Source organism: Catharus ustulatus, chromosome 29, assembly GCF_009819885.2.
Source record: "Catharus ustulatus isolate bCatUst1 chromosome 29, bCatUst1.pri.v2, whole genome shotgun sequence".
NCBI classification, from domain to species: Eukaryota; Metazoa; Chordata; class Aves; order Passeriformes; family Turdidae; genus Catharus; species Catharus ustulatus.
The window spans coordinates 1470762-1493080 of record NC_046249.1 but is presented as its reverse complement, the minus strand read 5'-3'; the positions used below and the strand labels follow the sequence as shown (position 1 = coordinate 1493080).

The 22319-nt window shown below is 60.8% G+C and overlaps 2 protein-coding genes across 2 annotated transcripts; one reads left to right on the top strand and one right to left on the bottom strand.

The window, feature by feature from the left end:
- Nucleotides 1–2752: 2752 nt before the first annotated feature.
- On the bottom strand, nt 2753–16413 carry SSBP4 (single stranded DNA binding protein 4). The gene is made up of 17 exons (XM_033082533.2): nt 16319–16413; nt 14721–14793; nt 14553–14614; nt 13689–13773; nt 9907–9996; nt 9602–9661; nt 9409–9478; nt 9239–9309; nt 7473–7540; nt 7320–7365; nt 7187–7222; nt 7028–7082; nt 5993–6063; nt 5785–5863; nt 4828–4856; nt 3429–3530; nt 2753–3097 (listed from the first exon to the last, which is right to left on the bottom strand). The coding sequence occupies exons 1-17, from the start codon at nt 16372–16374 to the stop codon at nt 3068–3070; spliced, it is 1083 nt and encodes a 360-aa protein (XP_032938424.1). The 5' UTR covers nt 16375–16413; the 3' UTR covers nt 2753–3067.
- Nucleotides 16414–16883: 470 nt separating this feature from the next.
- LOC117008404 (leucine-rich repeat-containing protein 25-like) lies at nt 16884–20365 on the top strand. The gene is made up of 3 exons (XM_033082227.1): nt 16884–17903; nt 18082–18936; nt 19641–20365. Exons 2-3 carry the CDS (start codon nt 18092–18094, stop codon nt 19759–19761), a joined length of 966 nt encoding a protein of 321 aa, XP_032938118.1. The 5' UTR covers nt 16884–17903; nt 18082–18091; the 3' UTR covers nt 19762–20365.
- The last annotated feature ends 1954 nt before the right edge of the window (nt 20366–22319 follow it).

Sequence of the window (22319 nt, the reverse complement as noted above, 5' to 3'; positions counted from 1 at the left end):
CCAGGGGGAATCTCACTTGGTTTTGGGGTTCCTTTGCTTGGTTCTTGGGATCTTGTGGGGTCTTTGGGGTTACCCAGGTGGTTCTTGGGAATCTCACCTGGTTTTGGGATCCCTTCTTTTGGTTCTTGGGGTCTCATGGGGTCTTGTGGGGTCCCCTCACTTGGTTCTTGGGGTCTTTGGGGTCCCCTCACTTGGTTCTTGAGGTCTCATGGGGTCTTTGGGGTCCCTCAGGTGGTTCCTGGGAATCTCACCTGGTTTTGGGGTCCCTTCTCTTGGTTTTTGGGGTCGCCCAGGTGGCTCCTGGGAATCTAAAGTGGTTTTGGGGTCCCTTCTCTTAGTTCTCTGAGTTCCTTCACTTGGGTTTTGGGATCCCCTCACTTGGTTCTTGAGGTCTTTAGGGTCCTCCAGGTGGCTTCTGGGAATCTAAAGTGGTTTTGGGGTCCTTTCTCTTGGTTCTGTGAGTTCCTTCACTTGGTTTTGGGGTCCCCTCATTGGGTTCTTGGGGTCTCATGGGGTCCCCTAAGTGGTTTCTGGGTATCTAAAGTGGTTTTGGGGTCCCTTCTCTTGGTTGTTGGGGTCTCTGGGGTCCCCTCACTTAGTTCTGTGAGTTCTTTCACCTGGTTTTGGGGTCCCTTCTCTTGGTTCTTGGGGTCTCATGGGGTCCCTCAGGTGGTTCCTGGGAATCTCACCTGGTTTTGGGGTTCTTTCTCTTGTTTCTGTGAGTTCCTTCACTTGGTTTTGGGGTTCCCTTGCTTGGTTCTTGGGATCTTGTGGGGTCTTTGGGGTTACCCAGGTGGTTCCTGGATATCTAAAGTGGTTTTGGGGTCCCCTTGCTTGGTTCTTGGGGTCTCATGGGGTCTTTTGGGTCCCCCAGGTGGTTCCTGGGTATCTAAAGTGGTTTTGGGGTCTCTTCTCTTGGTTCTTGGGGTCTTTGGGGTCCCCTCAGTTAGTTCTGTGAGTTCTTTCATCTGGTTTTGGGGTCCCTTCTGTTGGTTTTTGGGGTCTCATGGGGTCTTTGGGGTCCCCCAGGTGGTTCCTGGGAATCTAAAGTGGTTTTGGGGTCCCTTCTCTTGGTTCTTGGGGTCTCATGGGGTCCCCCAGGTGGTTCTTGGGAATCTCACCTGGTTTTGGGGTCCCCTCACTTGGTTTTGGGGTCTTTAAGGTCCCTCAGGTGGTTCCTGGGAACCTCACCTGGTTCTGGGGTTCCTTCTCTTGGTTCTCTGAGTTTCTTCACTTGGTTTTGGGGTCCCCTCACTTGTTTTTGGGGTCCCCCCCACCCCCACTGAGACCCAAATATCGCCGCCTTCTGAAAAAAAATCAAATTACATTTATTGATGCGGGGGGGAGGGGGGTGTTGGGGGGGTCGTGGAGTGGTTGTTTTTTTTTTTTTTGTCATTTTAGTTTTGTTTGATTTTTTTTCTCTTTTTGTATTTTTTCTTTTTTTTTTTTTTGTCCTTTTTTTTTTATGGGCGGAGGGTGTTCCCCCACTTTTTTTTTTTTTTTTGATAAGCAATGGGGGGGAGGGATTTAGAGGCTTAGAAATGAGGGGGGGTCCCTACACAGAACGACTACGCCTATTTTGGGGAGGGGGGTGACCCCCAAATTGGGGGGGGACACACGAGGGGTGCGGGGCTGTACAGGGGAGGGGGGGTCTGGGTGTGCAGCGGCATTTTTGGGGGGTGGGGTCTCTTGAGGGGGGGGTGAGGAGGGGGCTTTGAGGTCCTTTCTGTTACAAAAGAGGAAAAAAAGCGGCAAAAAAAAAAAAAAAAAAAAAAAACGGGGAAAAAAAAAAATCAAAACCACACCAAAAAAATAATAAAAAAAAAAAATTCCTTCATATGAAAGTGGTCCCTGGGGGGGTCGGGGGGGCCCCGGTCTGGCGCTCGGGGGGGGGGGCCGGGGATCACAGTGCTGGCTGAGCACACAGACGGGGCTGGGGGCGCTGGGACCCCCCCCGGGGCTGGGGGGGGCTGCTCTGCACTGGGACCGGCCCTAAACAGCACTGGGGGGGTGGGGGGGGGGTCAATGGGGGGGGGGTTTGTGCCCCCCCACCCCCTCCATTCCTTCCCCCTTCCCCCAGCACTGCCTGGATTTTGGGGAGGGGTCTGCACCCACATTGGGGGGGCTGTGCTGGTTCTGCCCCCCCTTCCCCTTTCCAGGATTTTTGGGGGGGCACTGGGAGAACTGGGAGGGGGTCACAGCTCAGTGAAGCCCCCCAAAATTGGGGAGGGGGGAAGGGATTGGCACCACCTGCTATGGAGGGGAGGGGAGGGCACAATGCCGTGAGACCCCTCCCCAAAAAAAATCGCCCTCCCCAGGCTTGGTGCCACCCCAAAAATGCCCCCCCAGTGCCAGACCCCCCTCCCAGCACCGACCCCGAGGGGTCCCAGTACAGAGGGGGGGTCCCCAGTGCTGGGGGAGGGGTCCCAGTACAGAGGGGGGGTCCCCAGTGCTGGGGGAGGGGGGCACTAAATGGGGTCCCAGCATTTTTTGGGGGGGGTCAATCCCAGTGCTCAGAGCATTCCCAGTTTGGGGGAGTGGGAAGGACTGGAAAAGGAGGCTCCCAGTGCTGGAAAACTGGGGGTGGTCCCAGTGCTGGGATTTTGGGGGGGGTCCCTTTTCTGGAAGAAGGAGGTGAGGAGGGGGGACAGCAAATAAGTCACGTGACTTATTTCTAAACATCATTATTATTTCTTTTTTTTTTTTTTTTTCCTTTTTTTTTTTTTTTAATCACCCGCGCTTTTCGTTTTAGTGTTCGTTCGGAAAAAAAAAAAATTAAAAATAAAGAATAAAAAGAGGAGGGGTAAACCAGGGGTGCTGAGAAGGTGGGGTGAGACAAGGGTGGGGAGGGTGGGCTGATCATTAAAATTATGAATATTTTTTTTGTTTGTTTGGCAGGATTTGGGTGAGACGAGGGTGGGGAGGGTGGGCTGATCATTAAAATTATGAAATTTTTTTTTGTTTTTTTGGGTGTAATTAAATTTTTTTTTTTTTTTTTGTAATTTTTTTTTTTTTTTCGGTGGTGGGTGAGAGGGCGTCTGGCTGTTCGGCGGCCTCGGCGCGGGGCTCACACGCTCATTGTCATGCTGGGCGAGTACTATAGAGAGAGCGGAGACACCAGAGCGTTAGCCCGGGTTGGTGGGGGGACATTCTGGGGTGGTGGGGGGGGGGGCACACACACCGCAGCCCCCCCAGCGCCCTCCTCCTTCCTCCTTCCTTCCTCCTCCTCCTCCTCCTCACACCGAGCTCGGCCAAGGCGACCCCAGCGCTGTCGCCGCTGTCGCTGCTGCTGGTGACGGTGACACGATTTCGGGGGGTCGCCAGTGGGATTTGGTCGCGGAACCCCCCCGTCCCCGGCCCCCCCGGGCCCCCCGCCCTCTCCTCCTGCCCCCCCGGGGGTCCGCGGGGGTCCCCGCCGGGTCCCTTACGCTGTCGCTTTGGAAGGGATTTAGGAAATTGCTGCTCAGCTCGGCGTCGTCGCGAGGGGTCCCGGGGGGGTTGCTCAGGGCCCCCAAATTACTGGGGGAGCTCTGGAGGGGAAAAAAAAGGGGAGAGGAAAGGGTTAGGAGGGTGGGAAATGGGGGGGGAAATGGGGGGTTCTTAGGGTGTTGGGGTGGGGGGGTGGTGGTGTATGGGAGGGGGTAAATGGGGTTGCAGTAAATGGGGGAACCCAAAAAAATGGGGTTACAGTAAATGGGGGTCCCAGGACATGGGGAGGGAATAAATGGGGTTCCAATAAATGGGGTTCCAGCAAATGGGGGGGTCCCAGGACATGGGGGAACCCAAATAAATGAAATCCCAATAAATGGGGTGGTCCCAGGATATGGGGAGGGAATAAATGGGGTCCTAGTAAATGGTGGGGGACAATAAATGGGGTTCCAGTAAATGGGGGAACCCAAATAAATGGGTCCCAGTAAATGGTGGGGGGGCAATAACTGGGATTCCAATAAATGGGGGAATCGAAATAAATGAAATCCCAATAAATGGGGTGGTCCCAGTATGTGGGAGGGGGAATAAATGGGGTTACAGTAAATGGGGGGGTCCCAGGACATGGGGGAACCCAATAAATGGGATTCTAGTAAATGGTGGGGGGCAATAAATGGGGTTCAAATAAATGAGGGGGTCCCAGTAAATGGAGGAACCCAAATAAATGGGATCCCAATAAATTGGGGGGGTTTCAGTAAATGGGGGAATCCAAATAAATGGGATTCCAATAAATGGGGGAATCGAAATAAATGAAATCCCAATAAATGGGGTGGTCCCAGGACATGGGGAGGGAATAAATGGGGTCCTAGTAAATGGTGGGGGGCAATAAATGGGATCCCAGGACATGGGAGAGCCCAAATAAATTAAATTCCAATAAATGGGGTGGTCCCAGTAAATGGGGGAACCCAAATAAATGGGATCCCAATAAATGGGGGGGGTTTCAGTAAATGGGGAAACCCAATAAATGGGGTCAAAACAAATAGGGTGGTCCCAGGACATGGGGGAACCCAAATAAATGGGATCCCAATAAATGGAGGGGTTTCAGTAAATGGAGGAAGCCAAATAAATGAAATCCCAATAAATGGGGTGGTGCCAGGACATGGGGAGGGAATAAATGGGGCCCTAGTAAATGGGGAGGGGGCAATAAATGGGGTTCCAATAGATGAGGGGGTCCCAGGACATGGGGGAACCCAAATAAATGGAATCTAAATAAATGGGGGGGGTCCCAGCACATGGGGAGGGAATAAATGGGGTTCCAATAAATGGGGTCCCAGTAAATGGTGGGGGGCAATAAATGGGGTCCAGTAAATGGGATCCCAGGACATGGGGGCTCCCACTCACCTTTGGCAGCCCATCCATGTCCCCGGAGCCTGCCAGGATGACAGCGGGGCATTAGTGACCCCCCACGGCAGTGTGTCCCCAGACTCTGTGTGACCCTAAGCCATGTGTGTCCCCCAAAGTGTGTCCCCTAAACTGTGTCCTCTATAATCCACGTGTCCTTCCCAAACTGTGGGTGTCCCCCAGTCCATCTGTGTCCCCTCAGTGTGTCCCCAAATCCCTGCATGTCCCCAAATCCGTGTGTGTGTCCCCAAATCCGTGTGTGTCCCCAAATCTCTGCATGTCCCCAGATTCCTGTGTGTCCCCGAATCCCGGTGTGTCCCCCCAGTCCAACCGTGTCATCTCAATCTATGTCCCCAAATCCATGTGTGTCCCCAAATCCTTGCATGTCCCCAAATCCTTGTTTGTGTCCCCAAATCCCTGCGTGCCCCCAACCATTATGTGTGTCCCAAAACCTCTGTATGTCCCCAAATCTCCGCGTGTGTCCCCAGATTCCTGCATGTCCCCAAATCCCTGTGTGTGTGTCCCCAAAATCCCTGTGTGTGTCCTCTCAATCTGTGTGTCCCCAAATCCCTGTGAGTGTCCCCAGATCCCTGTGAATGTCCCCTCAATCTGTGTGTCCCCAAATCCCTGTGAGTGACCCCTCAATCTAAGTGTCCCCAAATCCGTGTGAGTGTCCCCAAATCCGCATGTCCCCAAATCTGCGTGTGTGTCCCCAAATCCCTGAGTATCCCCAAATCCCTGTGAGTGTCCCCTCAATCTGTGTGTCCCCAAATCCCCGTGTCCCCAAATCCCTGTGTGTGTCCCCAAATCCCTGTGAGTGTCCCCTCAATCCACTCCCCCCTCCTGCTGCACGACCCCACCCAGCTGCAGACGGAGCTCCAATCCCACAGGATTTGGGATTCTGGGGGTGCTGGTGGGGACAGAGGACCCCTGCTGTCCCCAGGGGGTGTCACCCACCTAAGGATCCGTTCATGTGGTGCGGCTCCATCGCGCTCATCCCGCCCATGGGCCCCTCGGGTCCGGGCCCCATCGGGAACTGCAGGGGAAAGGAGGGGGTGAGGAATGGTGGGGGGATCCCCCCTGTCCCCAATCCCTGTCCCAATCCCTGTCCCCAGCCCTGTCCCTGTCCCTGTTCCCAATCCCTGTCCCCAGTCCCCTGGCTCACGTTGGGCCGGTTCCCTGCGGGTCCGATGGGGTTCATCATGGTGTACATGTTCTCACTGGAGTTGGTGGAGTCTGGGGGGGACAGAACACGTGGGGGGGTGAGTGTGGCACCCCCAGATCTCACTGACACCCCTCAAATCCCATTCACACCCCCAGATCCCACTGACACCCCCCAATCTCACTCACACCCCCAAACCCCATTCACACTCCCACATCCCATTCATACCACCCCATATCCCACTCACAACTCCCCAAATCCCACTCACACTCCCAGATCCCACTGACACCCCTCAAATTCCACTCACACCCCCAAGTACTATTCATGCACCCCAGATCCCACTCACACCCCTCAAATTCCATTCATGCACCCCACATCCCATTCACATCCCCCAAACCCCATTCACAACCTCCTAAATCCCATTCATACCACCCCATATCCCACTCACAGTTCCCCAAACCCCACTCACTCTCAAATCCCACTCACACACCTAAAAATCCCACTCACACCCCAAATCCCACTCACACCCCCCCCAAATCCCATTCACACCCACACAAATCCCACTCACACCCCCCCCAAATCCCATTCACACCCACACAAATCCCACTCACACCCCCAAAATCCCACTCACACACCCCAAATCCCACTCACACCCCCCCCAAATCCCATTCACACCCACACAAATCCCACTCACACCCCCAAAATCCCACTCACACACCTACAAATCCCACTCACACCCCCCTAAATTCCATTCATACCACCCCAAATCCCACTCACAGCTCCCCAAACCCCACTCACACTCTCAAATCCCACTCACACTCTCAAATCCCACTCACACCCCCCAAACCCCATTCACACCATCCTTAAATCCCACTCACACCCCCAAAATCCCACTCACACCCCCAAATCCCATTCACACTCCCAAATACCATTCATACCCCCCTAAATTCCATTCATACCACCCCAAATCCCACTCACCTCCCCAAATCCCATTCACACCATCCTTAAATCCCACTCCCACCCCATCCCCTCACTCACCTCCGGGGCTGGGCAGGATGGGGGTGCCGGGGGGGCCACCGCCCCCAGGAGGGCCCTGGAAGGGAAAAGGAAAAAGGAAAAAGGGGAGTTTGGGTTTGGGGGGTGCTCACAGGGTCACTGCAGCCCCCCCAAACCCAAATCGTGCACCCCAATACTCACCACGTAATTGCCAGGGGATGAGGAGGAGTAGGCGATCTGGGGGGGACAAAGGGGGGGTCAGCACGGGGGGGACACGTGGGGACACCCCCAGAAGGAATCCCCCCTCCCACACCCCCCAAATCCCAAAACTTACGGAGTTGGCGTTGGGGTTGGGCCAGGGCCCGCGGCCACCAGGACCCCTGGGGAGGCAATGGGGACAGTGAGGGGGGGTCCCCATGGTCCTGAGGGTCCCCCCAGCCTGGGGGGATCATTTTGGGGAGGGGGGGGAGGGGCACGGGGGTCTTACATGTTCATGGCGGGCATCCCAGGGCCGGCCAGCGAGCTGGGGGGGGGGCGCATCCCGCTGCCATAGCTCTGCAGGGAGAGGGGGGGTCAGCGGGGCTGGGACACCCCTGGCACTGTCACCACCCTGTACTCCTGTCCCCACCCTCCACCCCTGTCACCATCCCGTACCCCCGTTCCCATCCCCATATCCCTGTCCCCACCCTGCACCCTGTCACCACCCCATACCCTGTCCCCATTTCTGTACCCCTGTCCTCATCCCCATATCTCTGTACCCCAGTATCCCAGTACTCCACTATCCCAGTATGCCATTATCCCAGTACCCCAGTACCTCATTATCCGAATACCCAGTATCCCAGTATCTCAGTACCCCAGTACCCCAGTATTCTGCTATCTCAGTATCCCAGTACCCCATTATCCCATTACCCCAGTATCCCATTATCCCAGTATCCCACTATCCCAGTATCCCAGTATCCCATTATCCCAGTATCCCAGTACCCCATGATCCCATTATCCTAGTACCCCACTACCCCATTATCCCAGTACCCTACTACCCCATTATCCCAGTATCCCACTATCCCAGTATCCCAGTACCCATTATGTCAGTACCCCATTATCCCAGTACCCCTCTATCCCAGTACCCTAGTCCCCATTATCCCAGTATCCCAATCCCCACTATCCCAGTCCCCCAGTATCCCAGTACCCCATCATCCCAGCACCCCATGATCCCAGTACCCCGTTATCTTATTATTCCACTATCCCAGTACCCCAATATCCTAGTACCCATTATCCCAGTATCCCAGTATGCCATTATCCCAGTACCCCAGTACCCCAGTAACCCATTATCCCACTATCCCAGTACTCCAGTCCCCAATATCCCACTATCCATTATCCCAGTATCCCAGTACCCCACTATCCCAGTACCCCACTATCCCAGTACCCTACTCCCCATTATCCCAGTATCCCAATCCCCACTATCCCAGTACCCCAGTATCCCAGTACCCCATTATCCCAGTATCCCAGTACCCAGTATCCTAGTACTCCAGTACCCCAATATCCCAGTACCCATTATCCCAGTACTTCAGTACCCCAATATCCCAATATCCCACTACCCCAATATCCCATTATCCCAGTATCCCACTATCCCAGCACCCCAGTATCCCAGTCCCCACTATCCCAGTATCCCAGTACCCCACTATCCCAGTACCCCATTATCCCACTATCCCAGTACCCATTATCCCAGTACCCCATTATCCCAGTACCCCACTATCCCAGTACCTCAGAACCCATTATCCCACTATCCCAGTCCCCACTATCGCAGTATCCCAGTATTCCCAGTACCCCACTATCCCACTATCCCAGTACCCCAGTATCCCAGTACCCCAGTATCCCAGGCCCCACTATCCCAGTAAACCATTATCCCAGTATCCCATTATCCCACTATCCCAGTACCCATTATTCCAGTATCCCAGGACCCCATTATCCCATCATCCCACTATCCCAGTCCCCACTATCCCAGTACCCCATTATCCCAGTATCCCAATCCCCACTATCCCAGTATGCCAGCACCCCAGTCCCCACTATCCCAGTACCCCAGTCCCCATTATCCCAATCCCCACTATCCCAGTATCCCAGTCCCCACTATCCCAGTATCCCAGTACCCCACTATCCCAGTCCCCAGTATCCCATTATCCCAGTCCCCACTATCCCACTATCCCAGTCCCCACTATCCCAGTATCCCAGTATTCCCAGTACCCCAGCACCCCGTACCTGCGGCCCCATCCCGGCCATGCCTCGGGGGGGGTTCATGCGCTGCATCGGGCCCCCCATCCCAGGATGCCCTGCACAAATCGGGGAGGGGGAGCTGTGAGACCCCCACAGCCCCCCCAAAAACCCCCTCTGGGGTCTGGGGGAGGGGGGGACAGGGACCCCCGACTCACCCTGCGACCGCGCAGCCGGGTCCATGGCGTTGGGCAGCAGCGGCTGGGAGCCAGGAACACCCACGGGGGGCTGCAGAGAGGGGGGAACAGGAGGTCAGGGGGCTGGGGAGGGGGGTCCTGCACCCCTTTTTTTGGGGAGGAGGTCCTGTACCCCTTTTTTTGGGGAGGGGGATCCCAGCAGCGACCGCCTCACCTGGTTGGGCATCCGGAGCGGGGGCCGGGGGCCACCGGGGTAGCGGGGGGACATGAAGGGCTGCAAGAGAGGGGGGGTTGGGGGTCAGTCGGGGGTGGGACACCCCAGGGGTGGGGGGTGGATGGGGGGGCACCCACAGGGGAGAAACACAACAGGTGGGGCTGTGACCCATGGGAGAGGGTGGGGGGCTGTGGGAACATGGGGGGAGGTTGTGCCATGGTGGGGGTGTAGCTCCCCCCCCAAAAAAACCCCACAACCACGGGGCTCAGGTGTGTGCACACGGCAGGGACACGCAGGGACGGTACCTGGAAGAAGGCGGGGGGCACGGGACCCCCGGACATGGCATCCCCGGGGGGCAGGTTCCCCATCACCGGGCTGGGCGCTGCCGCCGCGCTCTGCGGGGAGAGAGAGCTCAGAGAGGGGCTGGGGGGTCCCATCTATCCATCATCCATCCATCCATCCATCCATCCATCCATCCATCCATCACCCTCAGACCCCCCCAAATCCCCCCAGCACTGAGCTCTGCGGGGAGAGACAGCTCAGAGAGGGGCTGGGGGGTCCCATCTATCCATCATCCATCCATCCATCCATCCATCCATCCATCCATCCATTCCCCCCAAATCCTCCCAGTACTGAGCTCTGCGGGAAGACACAGCTCAGAGAGAGGGGTTGGGGGTCCCATCCATTCATCCATCCATCCATCCATCCATCCATCCATCCATCCATCCAAAGCTCAGAGAGGGGCTGGAGAGTCCCATCCATCCATCCATCCACCCATTCACCATCCCCAAACACCCCCAGAATCCCTCCAGATTCCCCCCAACACCGAGCTCTGCAGGGAGACACAGCTCAGAGAGGGGCTGGGGGTCCCATCCATTATCATCCATCCATCCATCCATCCATCCCTCCATCCATCATCCATCCATCACCCAAAACACCCCCAGCACTGAGATCTGTGGGGAGAGACAGCTCAGAGAGGGGCTGGGGGATTCCATCCATCCATCCATCCATCCATCCATCCATCCATCCATCCATCCATCCATCCATCCATCCTCCCTCTGTCCCCCCACCCTCAGCACCGAGCTCGGGGCTCCCCTCTCCCCACATTCCCCTCTCCCCACATTCCCCTCTCCCCACAGCCGTGGGGGGACCCGCTGGGCCCGGGGGGGGCTCGGGCAGGGGGCCCCGGCCCCGCTCGCCCGCCGGCCCCGTCCGAGGGGAGCAGTTAAGGGAAGGAATGCGCCGCTTTTCCGGCTCGGCCCCTGCGCCACAACTGGTTTCAATTTGGAGGAGAGGAGGAGGAGGAGGAGGAGGAGGAGGAGGAGAAGGGGGGGACCCCGCGCTGCCCCCTCCAGCCGGGGGGCCCTGAGCCCCCTCACCCAGCCCTGCAGGGATTGGGGTCCCACTGAGCTTGGAGGGGAGGGGGGACCGGAGCTTTGGGGACAGGGATGGGGATGGTGACACCCTGTGGTGTCACAGGGGTCATGGCTGGGACACGGGTGACACCCAGGGACAGCCAGATGGGGTTTGTCACCCCCCCGTGGGGATCCTGGGGGGGATCCCAGGGGTGGGCACAGGCCATGTCCCCTCTTGGGGAACCCCCACTCCTGTCCCCAGCTCTCAGTGCTGCTCCCCCAGCTGCAGCCCCACGGGGGTGACAGCACTGCCCCCCCAAAGCAGGACCCAAATGGGGACCCCCCCCCCGTCCCCCCCATCCCTCGGTGATGCAAAGCAGAGTTGCCATGGCAACAGGTTGGGGAGCTGCGGCTCCTCCTGCGGGCTCAAGGTCAGGAGGGAGAAAATTGGAGAGGGGGGGGACACGTGGGGGGGGGCAGCTCACACCAAGGGGGGACCCCAGACCCCGCTGTGGGGCAGCTGCTGACAATACTGCTGTGCATTGGACCCCCCCTCAATTTTATGGGGTCACCAGGATGCTCTGGGGGGGTCCTGATGTGCCTTGAGGGGGGGGTCCGGTGGAGCAGCACCCACAGGAACATGAGGGACCCCCCAGTTCCATGCTGGGACCCCCCCAGTTCAGCCCAGCTGGGCACTGGGATGGGGCCACAGCTGCGTGGGGCACCCCAGTGGGTGCAGGGGGGGGGGATTGTGGGGCTCCCCCCCAGCTCTCCCCAGCTCTGCCAGGCAGCAGTGCCATGGCAACGTGGCCTGACCCGCGCCGTGTCCCCGGCGTCACCGGCACCGCACCGGCAGCCTCATTAATTCCAGCATGGAAATCAGCTCAGCGCAGCGCCGGGGGCTGGGGGGTGCTCGGGGGGGGTCCTGCTGCAGCCCCCGCGGCGCCAGCGTGGCCTCAAGGGACCCGACGGGACCCCACGGGGGTGAGGGGGGTCCTGCCCTGCAGGGTCCTGAATCCACAATTTATGGATTGTCCTGCATCCCCTGGCATCCTGCAGCCCACGGTGTGTCCCCCTCTGTGTCATCGGGGGTCTCACAGCTCCCTGCAGCCCCTGGTTTCCTGCATCCCACCGTGGCATCCTGCACGTCACAGCATCCCAAAGATCCTGTGGGACTGCTGGAGCCTGCAGCCTCCTGCACATCCCAAAGATCCTGCACATCCCAAAGATTCTGCATCATCCCAAACACCCTGTATCATCCCAGTCTCCTGCACATCCCACAGCATCCTGCATCATCCCAAATATCCTGCACATCCCAAACATCCTGCATCATCCCACAGCCTCCTACATCATCCCACAGCATCCTGCACTTCCCACAAATATCCTGCATCACTGCATGGCCTCCTGCATCATCCCACAGCCTCCTGCATCAGCCCAGAGCATTCCTGCACCAGCCCACGGCCACCTACATCATCCCACAGCCTCCTGCACTTCCCACAGCCTCCTGCACATCCCAGAGCATTCCTGCATCATCCCACGGCCTCCTGCATAATCTCAGAGCATTCCTGCATCATCCCACAGCATCCTGCACTTCCCACAATCTCCTGCATCATCCCACAATCTCCTGCATCATCCCACAACCTCCTGCATCATCCCACGGCCTCCTGCATCATCCCACGGCCTCCTGCATCATCCCAGAGCATCCTGCATCATCCCACAGCCTCCTGCATCCTGTGGCGTCCTGCATCTTCAGAGCACCATGGGCTCCACAGCATCCCACACCCCACAGCACTGTGGGTCCCACAGAATCCTGCACCCTGTGGGGCTCTGGACCCTGCATCCCACAGCATCCCACAGTATCCTACAGCATCCCAGAGAATCCCACAGCACCCCACAGCATCCTATAGCATCCCACAGCATCCCACAGCATCCTGCAGCATTCCACAGCATCCCACAGCATCCTATAGCATCCTACAGCACCCCAGAGTATCCTACATCATCCCACAGCATCCCACAGCATCCTACAGCATCCTACAGCACCCCACAGCATCCCACAGTATCCTACAGCATCCTGTGGGGCATGGATCCTGCATCACCCTACATCCCATGGGTTTGGATCCTGCATCATCCTACATCCCACAGCACTCAGAACCCTGCAGCACTCCAGGGACCACTCCCCATCCCAGGGCAGTGTCCCCTCCCCATCCCAGGGCAGTGTCCCCTCCCCACGTCCCCCCCAGTCCTGCAGCCCTGGCAGGAGCAGGCCCAGGGAGCACCGGGGGCTCTTGACTCTGTGCCAACGATTCAACCTCCAGAGCTGGCCCTGGGAAGGAGCAGAGCTGTTCTGGGGGAGGGGTCCCCTCAGTGTGGGGGGTCCCCTCAGTGTGGGGGGTCCCCACTGACCCCTCCAGTCCTGCAATGACCCCCCCAGGACACTGCACGGGGAGGGGGGGACACCCCCTGCTGTACCCACAGTGTGGGACTGGGGGGGATGGGGGGGTCCCTGTCCCCTAGAGGGGGGTGACAGCGGGGGATGGGCACACCAGGACACCCCAGCAGGGGTGGGGAGGGGGGGGCACTGAGCCAGGCCCCCAGGGATTAACTGGAAATAGGTCACCCACAGATCCGGGGCTGGCAGCGTGGGAAACCTGGGGGGGGTGGGATGGAGGGACAGAGGGAGGGGACACGAGGGGGACAGAGGGACACGGACCCCCCCACCCTAAAGCACTCACGTAGTCATGGAAGGCTTTGGCCTCGCTGGAATGCTCGCAGGTCTCCCGGCGGTCCGGAGCAGCGCAGTACAGATCCCAAAAAACGCTGGGAAAAAAACCGGGGAAGGGGGGGAAGGAGGTGAGGAACACCCCCCTCCCCAATTTACACCGCTGTCCCCCCTCCCCTGAGCCCCACACTGGTGTCACCCGTGGGGCGGGGGGGCTGTGGCCGTGTCCCCCCCTCGGCGGGGGCCTCCCGGCTCCGGAGCTGCCGCCTGTTTTCCCTGGAAACGGTCGCTACGGCCGGAGCCCAAATTCCTGGGACTTTACATCAGGCTGCAGCATCCCGGGAAGGGATTGGGGAGGGGATGGGGTCCCCTGCCCGCGCCCCCCGCCCTGGGTGCGGGTCTGTTCATGGGGGTATCACACCCCAAATTTGGGGGGTGCTGGCTGGGTGCCAGTTTAACCCCCCCCCATTCTGTGTGTGTGTGCCCCCCAAATTATCAACTCATCATTCACTGCCCCCCCCGGAGCCCCCCAACAAGTGATGTCCACCTGTGGGGTGCCCCCCACATCCCCCCCACCCCCCTCGGGCCCCCCAAAGTGTGGGGGGGGTCCAACCCCAGGGCTGGGAGCCCCCCCAGCTCCGCTCCTGGTGCCAAATTGGATCCATCTGGAGGAGCCAGGAGGGGGGGCCGGGATGGGAGGGAAAGGGGGGGAGCCCCCAAATCGCTGATGGGAAAAGCAGAGGGATGGATTGATGGGGTAAGAGGTGATGTGGAGGCAGAATTGGGGGGGGGTCAGCTCCTAGACCCCCTCCCAGCCCCTCTGCCACAGGAATGGAGGGGGTTCCCCCCTTTCCAACCCCCCCAGACCCCAACTCACCACCACCAGGAGTGCAGGAAGCCGGGGGGCTCCCCCAGCGTGATGTTCTTCTCCCATCGGATCTGCGGAGAGGAACGGGGGGGTTCAGCAGCCCCCACCAGGGATGGGGCTCCAGGACCCCCCTGGGTGGGATGGGGGGGTCTGGGGGTGCTGCCCACCCCCCCTTACCTCCGACAAGAAGGTCTGGGCGGATTTCTGGGCCCCCACGTGCAGCAGGTACTCGTAGACGTAAAGTGCCAGCCTAGGTGGGGGACAGGATGGGGACAGGGACAGTGTCAGGGACCTGCCACCCCCATGGTGACATCCCCACCCAGTGCACCCTGAGGGACACGGGGGAACAGGCAGGATGGAGCCCCCCCACTCAATTAGTGCAGAATTAATGAAGAGGGTTCGATGTCACCTCCCTGCGAGGGACCCCACGGGTGACACCGAGTCACTCCCACCCGTGACACCGCACGCCCTCCACGGCAACCGGTCCCCACCGCTGGGGTGGCTCCAGGACAGGTGACACATCCCACACAGGATGTGGCCCAGGGGCGGAGTGCCACCACGGGTGTCCCCAGGCAGGCGACACTCACGGAACCCAACCCGCGGTGCTCCATCCCCTCCCGGGAGCACGAACGGGACCTGCGGAGGGTCCAGCTCCGGGGGGACCGCGGTGGCCTCGGGCACCGGGACACAGCAGGACGGGGACAGCGGGTCACGCTCCTGGGGACCGCGGAGCATCCACAGCTCCGGTGTCATTCCGGTCCCCGCTGCCCCCGGGGGATGGCACGGCCGGGGAGAGCTCCCGGTGCCCTGAGGGATGCGGCAGACCGGGCACATCCCGGCTCCCGGTGGCCCCGGTGCCACCGCGGGTCACGGTGCCCCGGGGGATGGCAATGCCCGGGGGGATCAGCCCGGCTCCCGGTGCCCCGGGGAATGGCACGGACCGGGGGCACAGCCCGGTGCCCGGCAGTCACGGTGCGCTCGCGGCTCCCGGTGCCCCGGGGGATGGCACGGACCGGGGGGATCATCCCGGGTTCAGTGCCCCGGGGGATGGCACGGTCGGGAAGGGACATCCCGGCTCCCGGCATCCCGGGATGCCGCACACCGGGGGGATCATCCCGGGTCGCGGTGCTCCCGCAGCTCCCGGTGCCCCAAGATGTGGCAATACCCGGGGGGCACATCCCGGCTCCCGTTAGCCCCGGCGTGATCGCGGCTCCCGGTGCCCCCGGGGGATGCCACGGACCCCGGCACATCGCAGCTCCCGGTGCCCTGGGGGATGCCACGGACCGAGGGGGATCATCCCAGGTCCTGGTACCCCGGGAATTGACGGACCGGGGGGGATCACGCCGGTTCCCGGTACCCCGGGGGATGGCACAGATCGCGGGGAATCATCCGGCTCCCGATGCCCCCGCAGCTCCCGGGGGATAGCACGGACCAGGGGGATCACCCCGACTCCCGGCGCCGCGGGGGATGCCACGGATCGGGGGGTTCACCCCGGCTCCCGGTGCCCCGGGGGATGCCGCAGAGCGGGGGGCTCACCCCGGCTCCGGTGCCCGGCTGACCCCGCCAGCTCCCGCTGCCCCGCGGCTGCCGGTGCTCCCCGGCGGGGCGGGGCCGGGGGGTCCGCCCGCCCCCCCCCCCCGATCTCCCCCCTCTTTTCCCGATCTCCCCCCCCCCGCCACCTTCCTTCCCGTTCCGTCCCCGCTCCCCCGGCGCCCGCCCCGGCAAAAACTTCCGCGCCCCGGCCATCCCCCGCCGCCGCCCGGCGCCGCACTCACTTCTCGCGGGCCTGGCCGTCCGAGGGCACGCCGGAGCCCTTGCCCTTGGCGTACATGGCGCGGCGGCGGCTGTCAGCGGCCCCGGGCCCGGCCCCGCGCGGCCCCCGCCGCCCCCGCCGCCCCCGCCGCCATCCCGGCCCGGCCCGGCCCGGCCCCGCCGGCTGCGGCCGCGCGCCCGAGGGGGAGCTTGAAACCGCCGCGCCCCCCCCGCGCGGCTGTTCCGGCAGCGCCGCCACCACCCCCCCCGCGCAGCGCGCCGCGCTTAAAGGGGCGATGGCGGAGTTGGGGGGGGGCGGTGGGGACCGCAATGGGGAGGGAGGGAGGGGAAGGAGAGGGGGGGTCGTGGGGAGGGGGATGAGGGCACGGGGGATGCGAGGGGGGTCACGGGCACTACGAGGGGGGTCACGGGCAGGACGGGGGCACAGAGGGATGAGGATGTGACAGGGTGGGTGCGAAGCCGAGGGGGATGTGGGGACACGGGGTCACGGAGGGGAGGAGGGGACACGGACACGGGGGACGCACGCGAGGGGGTGGGCACGGAGGGGCGAGGACACGAGGAGGGTGGGCGTCCAGGGATGGGGACACACGGGGGATCATGGAGTTAAAAGGGCAGTGACACGAGGGGACACGGCCACGGTGGTCACGGAGGGACACGAGGGGTGGACACGGACACGGGGTGGACAAGTGGCAGGGTGGACACGGACGCGAGGGGGTGGGCACGGAGGGACACGGACACGAAAGGGTGGGCACGGCCATGAAGGGATGGACACGGCCATGAAGGGGTGGATATGGGAGGGGGGACACGGGGGGACACGGGGGACACAGAGGGACACGGATGTGACAGGGTGGACACGGACGCGATGGGGTGGACTTAAAGGGGCAGTGACAGGAGGGGATGGGGACAGGATGGACATGGAGGGACACGGGTTTGAGAGGATGGACACGGAGGGGCACGCGAGGGGGTGACCACAGACACGGGGCACGGAGGGACACGGGTGGGACAGGTGGACATGGACACGGGGGGGACACACGGACACGATGGGGGACACCGGAACGGGAGCAGGTAGTGGCGAAGGGACTCGGACACCAGGGGGCGGACATGGACACGGTGTGACACGGGGGGACACGAGGGGACACAGGGGGGTGGACATTGTGGACGGACATGGACACCAGGGGGACGTGGACACGAGCATGGTGCTCTCGGGGCTCGCAGGACATTGAGTTTCAGACACGGAGAGGGGACACCGGGATGGCGACACCCATCCTGCCAGGGGACACCGACACTCGGGGGAGTCCCTGTGCTGCCGGGGGGGGTCAGTGAGCACACGGTGTGGCTGTCCCTGTGTCCCCATTCGTGTGTCCCCCACCCTCAGGGGGTCACCGGGACGCTCAGCCAGTGCCAGGGGGATGCTCAGCACCCAAAAAAAGCACCGGGGATGGGTCTGACAGGGGTCAGGGGGTGCTGATTTGGGGGTGCTGCCCCCCTGCACCCCCCGGGGCCGGCTACGCCCTGCCAGGGTGACACGGGACAGCCGGACCCGCCTGTTCCTCTTCCCCACACCAGGCAGCAGCGGCCGGAGCGCAGGCGAGTCGGGCTGCGAGAGGGAAGGGGGGCAGGAAATGCCCCGCTGGGACCCCCAGGAGCTGCCCAGCCCTGGAACAGCGGCAGCGGGGTGGGGGCTGGACTGGGCTGCACTGGTTTGCACTGGGAGGGGGGATCCAGTGGGAATGGGGGGGTTCTGATTCTCGTTTTCTCGCTGCAGTGGGGTGACCATGGGGCTCCCTGCGGCCCCACTCCTGCTGCTGCTGCTGCTGCTGAACCCCGTCACCCCCATGTCCACCGTGTCCACCGTGTCCACCGTGTCCCCCTGCTCGGCCTTGCTGCTGGACACTTCCGAGGAGCTGGACCTGACCAACAGGAGCCGTGGATGCGCCGAGCTGGACTGGAGCCCGTTCCACCGGCGGCGCCGGGTGCTGCTGAGGCACAACGGCATCGAGTCCCTGAGCCCCTCGGCCCGCCTGGGCCCCAGCACGGAGGAGCTGGACCTGGCGGAGAACCGGCTGCGGGAGCTGCCCCAAGGATTCTTTACCAACGCCACGGCCCTGCGGACCCTGCGGCTGGAGGGGAACCCCCTCCCCGCCGTGCCCCCCGCCGCCTTCCAGCCCACGCTGAGCTCCCTGTCCGTGTCCTGCCGCTGTGACCTGCTGGGCACCGTCCTGGAGCCCTGCACCCGCGCTGGGATCAGCTGTCTGTGTCTCACATCCCAGCAGAATTCCTTCAATGTCACGGAATTCCACGGCCGGGAATGCGGGCCCCCCGTGGGTTTGGTGGCCGGGCTGGCCGGGGCCGCTGCCGGGGTCGGGCTGGTGGCCGTGGGCGCTGCCGGGGTTTGGTACCGGCGGAGGAGAGCGGGAGCTGCGGTGGCCGCCGGGGGAAGGGGGAAGCAGGATCCCGCTGGGAACCTCCGGCAGCCCCATTACATCAGCCGGGACAGCACCGGGATCGGCACCGCCGGTGTCGCCGATGGCCCCGACTACGAGAACATCTTCGTGAGCGCTGGCGCGGCCCCGGCTGCCGCGCAGAGATGGGCACCGGGGTGGCAGGAGCAGCGCTACAGGTGAGGCTGCGGCACGGGGAATGGGCATTTCGGGGATGTTCCATCCCCTCCCTGCTGGGCTGTGCCCTCATGTGTTGTCCTGCCTCATCCCGCTTCATCTTGTGCTGAACATCCCATCCCATTCATCCCATCCCATTGATCCCATCCCATCCCATCCCATCCCATCCCATTGATCCCATCCTGTTCCATCCCATTGATCCCATCCCATCCCATTGATCCCATCCCATCCCATTGATTCCATCCCATCCCATCAATCCCATCCCATCCCATCCCATCCCATCAATCCCATCCCATTGGTCCCATCCCGTTCCATCCCATTGATCCCATCCCATCCCATCCCATCCCATCAATCCCATCCCATCCCATCCCATCCCATCCCATTGATTCCATCCCATCCCATCAATCCCATCCCATCCCATTGATCCCATCCCATCCCATCCCATCCCATCCCATTGATTCCATCCCATCCCATCAATCCCATCCCATTGATCCCATCCCATTGATCCCATCCCATCCCATCCCATCCCATCCCATCGATCCCATCCCATCCCATCAATCCCGTCCCATTGATCCCATCCCATCCCACTGATCCCATCCCATCCCACCCCATCCCACCCCATCCCATCCCATTGATCCCATCCCATCCCACTGATCCCATCCCATCCCTGACATTCCCTCCTCACTGAGCCCCCCCTGTCCCCCAGCCCGCAGGTCCTGGCAGATGAGAATTATTTCCTGGAGAGCGCGACCGATCCCGGGGACCAGCCCATCTACGCCAACACCGTGGGCCTCGCCGAGGATGTCTACATCATTCCTGACCAGTGAGGGGCTGGGGGGACACTGGGAGGACTGGGGGGACACTCCCTGTCCCCCACTGATGCCCTTTCCCCGCCTGTCCCCCAGCGCAGAGGGGACAGGGACATTCCCCACAGCCCTGCGGTCACACGCACATCCTGTGGGAACGCCTTTTGCAAGGGGATTTTTTTGTTTTTAACAGCCCCAGTCCCCTCCTTCGCCCCAGTTCTCACCCCGGGGGTGAGGGCTGAGCTGACATTTCCTCCCGGGGCTGCGGCCACCGACCGCGGGGACGCCTCGAGTGTCGCATCCGCCGGAGCCGGGGGCCGGGACACGCGCAGGGTCCCTGGGGCCGGCTGGAGGAGCCGGGGCTGGGGCTGATCACGGCCTTGCCTTTCTCTTCTTCCCCTTTTGGAGGATGGAGAGCGCTGGGTGTGCTCGTGCTGGTGGTTGGGGACATCCGGTGCCACCTGCGCTCTCTTTTTCTGCTGAATGCGCCACTTTGGGGAACAAAGAAAAAGTTCCTTTTCAAAATCCTTCTGGGTGAGAGCCCGAGCTGGTGGGTGCCGTGGGGGCACAGGGACCCCATGGCTTGTCTGGATGTCCCCCCAGCCCCTGAGAGGCTTCACTGTGTCCCATTAAATGGTTTAATTATCTTTAATTACCTCGTGGTCTGTGGGGTTTTCTCTGGGGTAGTCCCGGGAGCTCCCAGAGCTTGTGTCCCCAAAATCCCCCCAAGAGACCCTCAAGGATGTGTCCCCAAAGCCTTTGTCCCCAGGGCAGGGGTCCCAAGGTCCTCAAGGACAAGTCCCCAAAGCAGGGGACCCTCAGGGACAGTCTCTAGAGCTCATGTCCCCAAAGCAGGGGGTCTTAAGGGACCAGGACCCTCAGGAACAAATCCCCAGAGCTCATGTCCCCAATTTTGGGGTCCTAAGGGACCAAGAGCCAGGTCCCTCCAGTCCCTGTCCCCACAGCTTGCATCCCTCAGTGCCCAGATCCCCCATCCCAGAGCAGAGATCCCATATCCCAGCCCCACCAAGCCCACTGGAATCACACTGGAAGAGGGGACAGAAAGGAGCTGTGACCATCAGAGCCAACCCATCGAGCCATGGGGACTCTCTTGGGGACACAATGTGTGCCACCAACCTCCGAGGGGGGGGTTCCCCCATTCCTTTGGTGCCCATGGGGTCCCAGGGCTGGGGGCACCTGGAATTGGGGCATTGGTCACCCCCCAGCTGGATGTCCCCTCCAGGGGTCAGAGCTGTGCCCAGAGCCCTTCCCAAGGACACAAACAACTCAAAGGTCTCTGGGAGCAGTGCCCAGGCATTACTCACATGCTGGCACTGGAAAACTGTGAGGATTTACCAGCAAATCCACATGGAGTCATCCCAGGGCAGCTGAGGGTCCCAGGAGCAGGGGTCCAGTCCGAGACCACCCCCAAAATGTGTGAGAGGAGCAGCAGAATCCCTGTTACAATCACTTTATTCATCATTATTACATCATTCTGGTTTTATAGAAATATATAAAATAGAAAAACATTTTAAAAGCCCTCCCTCTTTTTCCCCAAAAAATGATATTTTGCTATAAAATACAATAAGTTAGAAATAAATAACTGGGTTGCATAAATAAATCACTGAGCAGAGAAGAAAGTTTGGAGTGGGATAAGGACACCTGGGCACGGACCCACCCTGGCCCCTTGGGGGTCCCTTGGGTGGGAAGGATCCACCTGCTAAGAATCCTAAAATATGGATTTAAATAAGAGAAGAGACAGGGGAATAAGTTATTGTGGGGGACAGGTCACAGCTGGGGCTGAGCTGGAGATTCCAGGGCTGAACTGAGCAGCAGAGCCAGGTCTGAAGTCACTTGGTGCCACAGGATTTTGGGGTGTTGATGCTGAACACCCCATGGCTGAGCTCAGTGGTGAATCCAGGCTGGGATGGAATCCCTTGGTGCCACAGGATCTGGATTTTGGGGTGCTGAAGGTGGACACCCCATGGCTGAGCTCAGTGGTGAATCCAGGGCTGGGATGGAGTCACTCAGTGCTACAGGATCTGAATTTTGGGGTGCTGATGGTGGAGACCCCATGGCTGAGCTCAGTGATGAATCCAGGGCTGGGATGGAGTCCCTTGGTGCCACAGGATTTTGGGGTGTTGATGCTGGAGACCCTGTGGCTGAGCTCAGTGGTGAATCCAGGCTGGGATGGAGTCCCTTGGTGCCACAGGATCTGGATTTTGGGGTGCTGATGCTGAACACCCCATGGCTGAGCTCAGTGGTGAATCCAGACTGGGATGGAGTCCCTTGGTGCCACAGGATCTGGATTTTGGGGTGCTGATGCTGGAGACTCCATGACTGAGCTCAGTGGTGAATCCAGGCTGGGATGGAGTCACTCAGTGACACAGGATCTGGATTTTGGGGTGCTGATGCTGGAGGCCCCATGGCTGAGCTCAGTGGTGAATCCAGGTCTGGCATGAAGTCATTTGGTGCCACAGCATCTGGATTTTGGGGTGCTGAAGGTGGACACCCCATGGCTGAGCTCAGTGGTGAATCCAGGGCTGGGATGGAGTCACTTGGTGCCACAGGATCTGGAT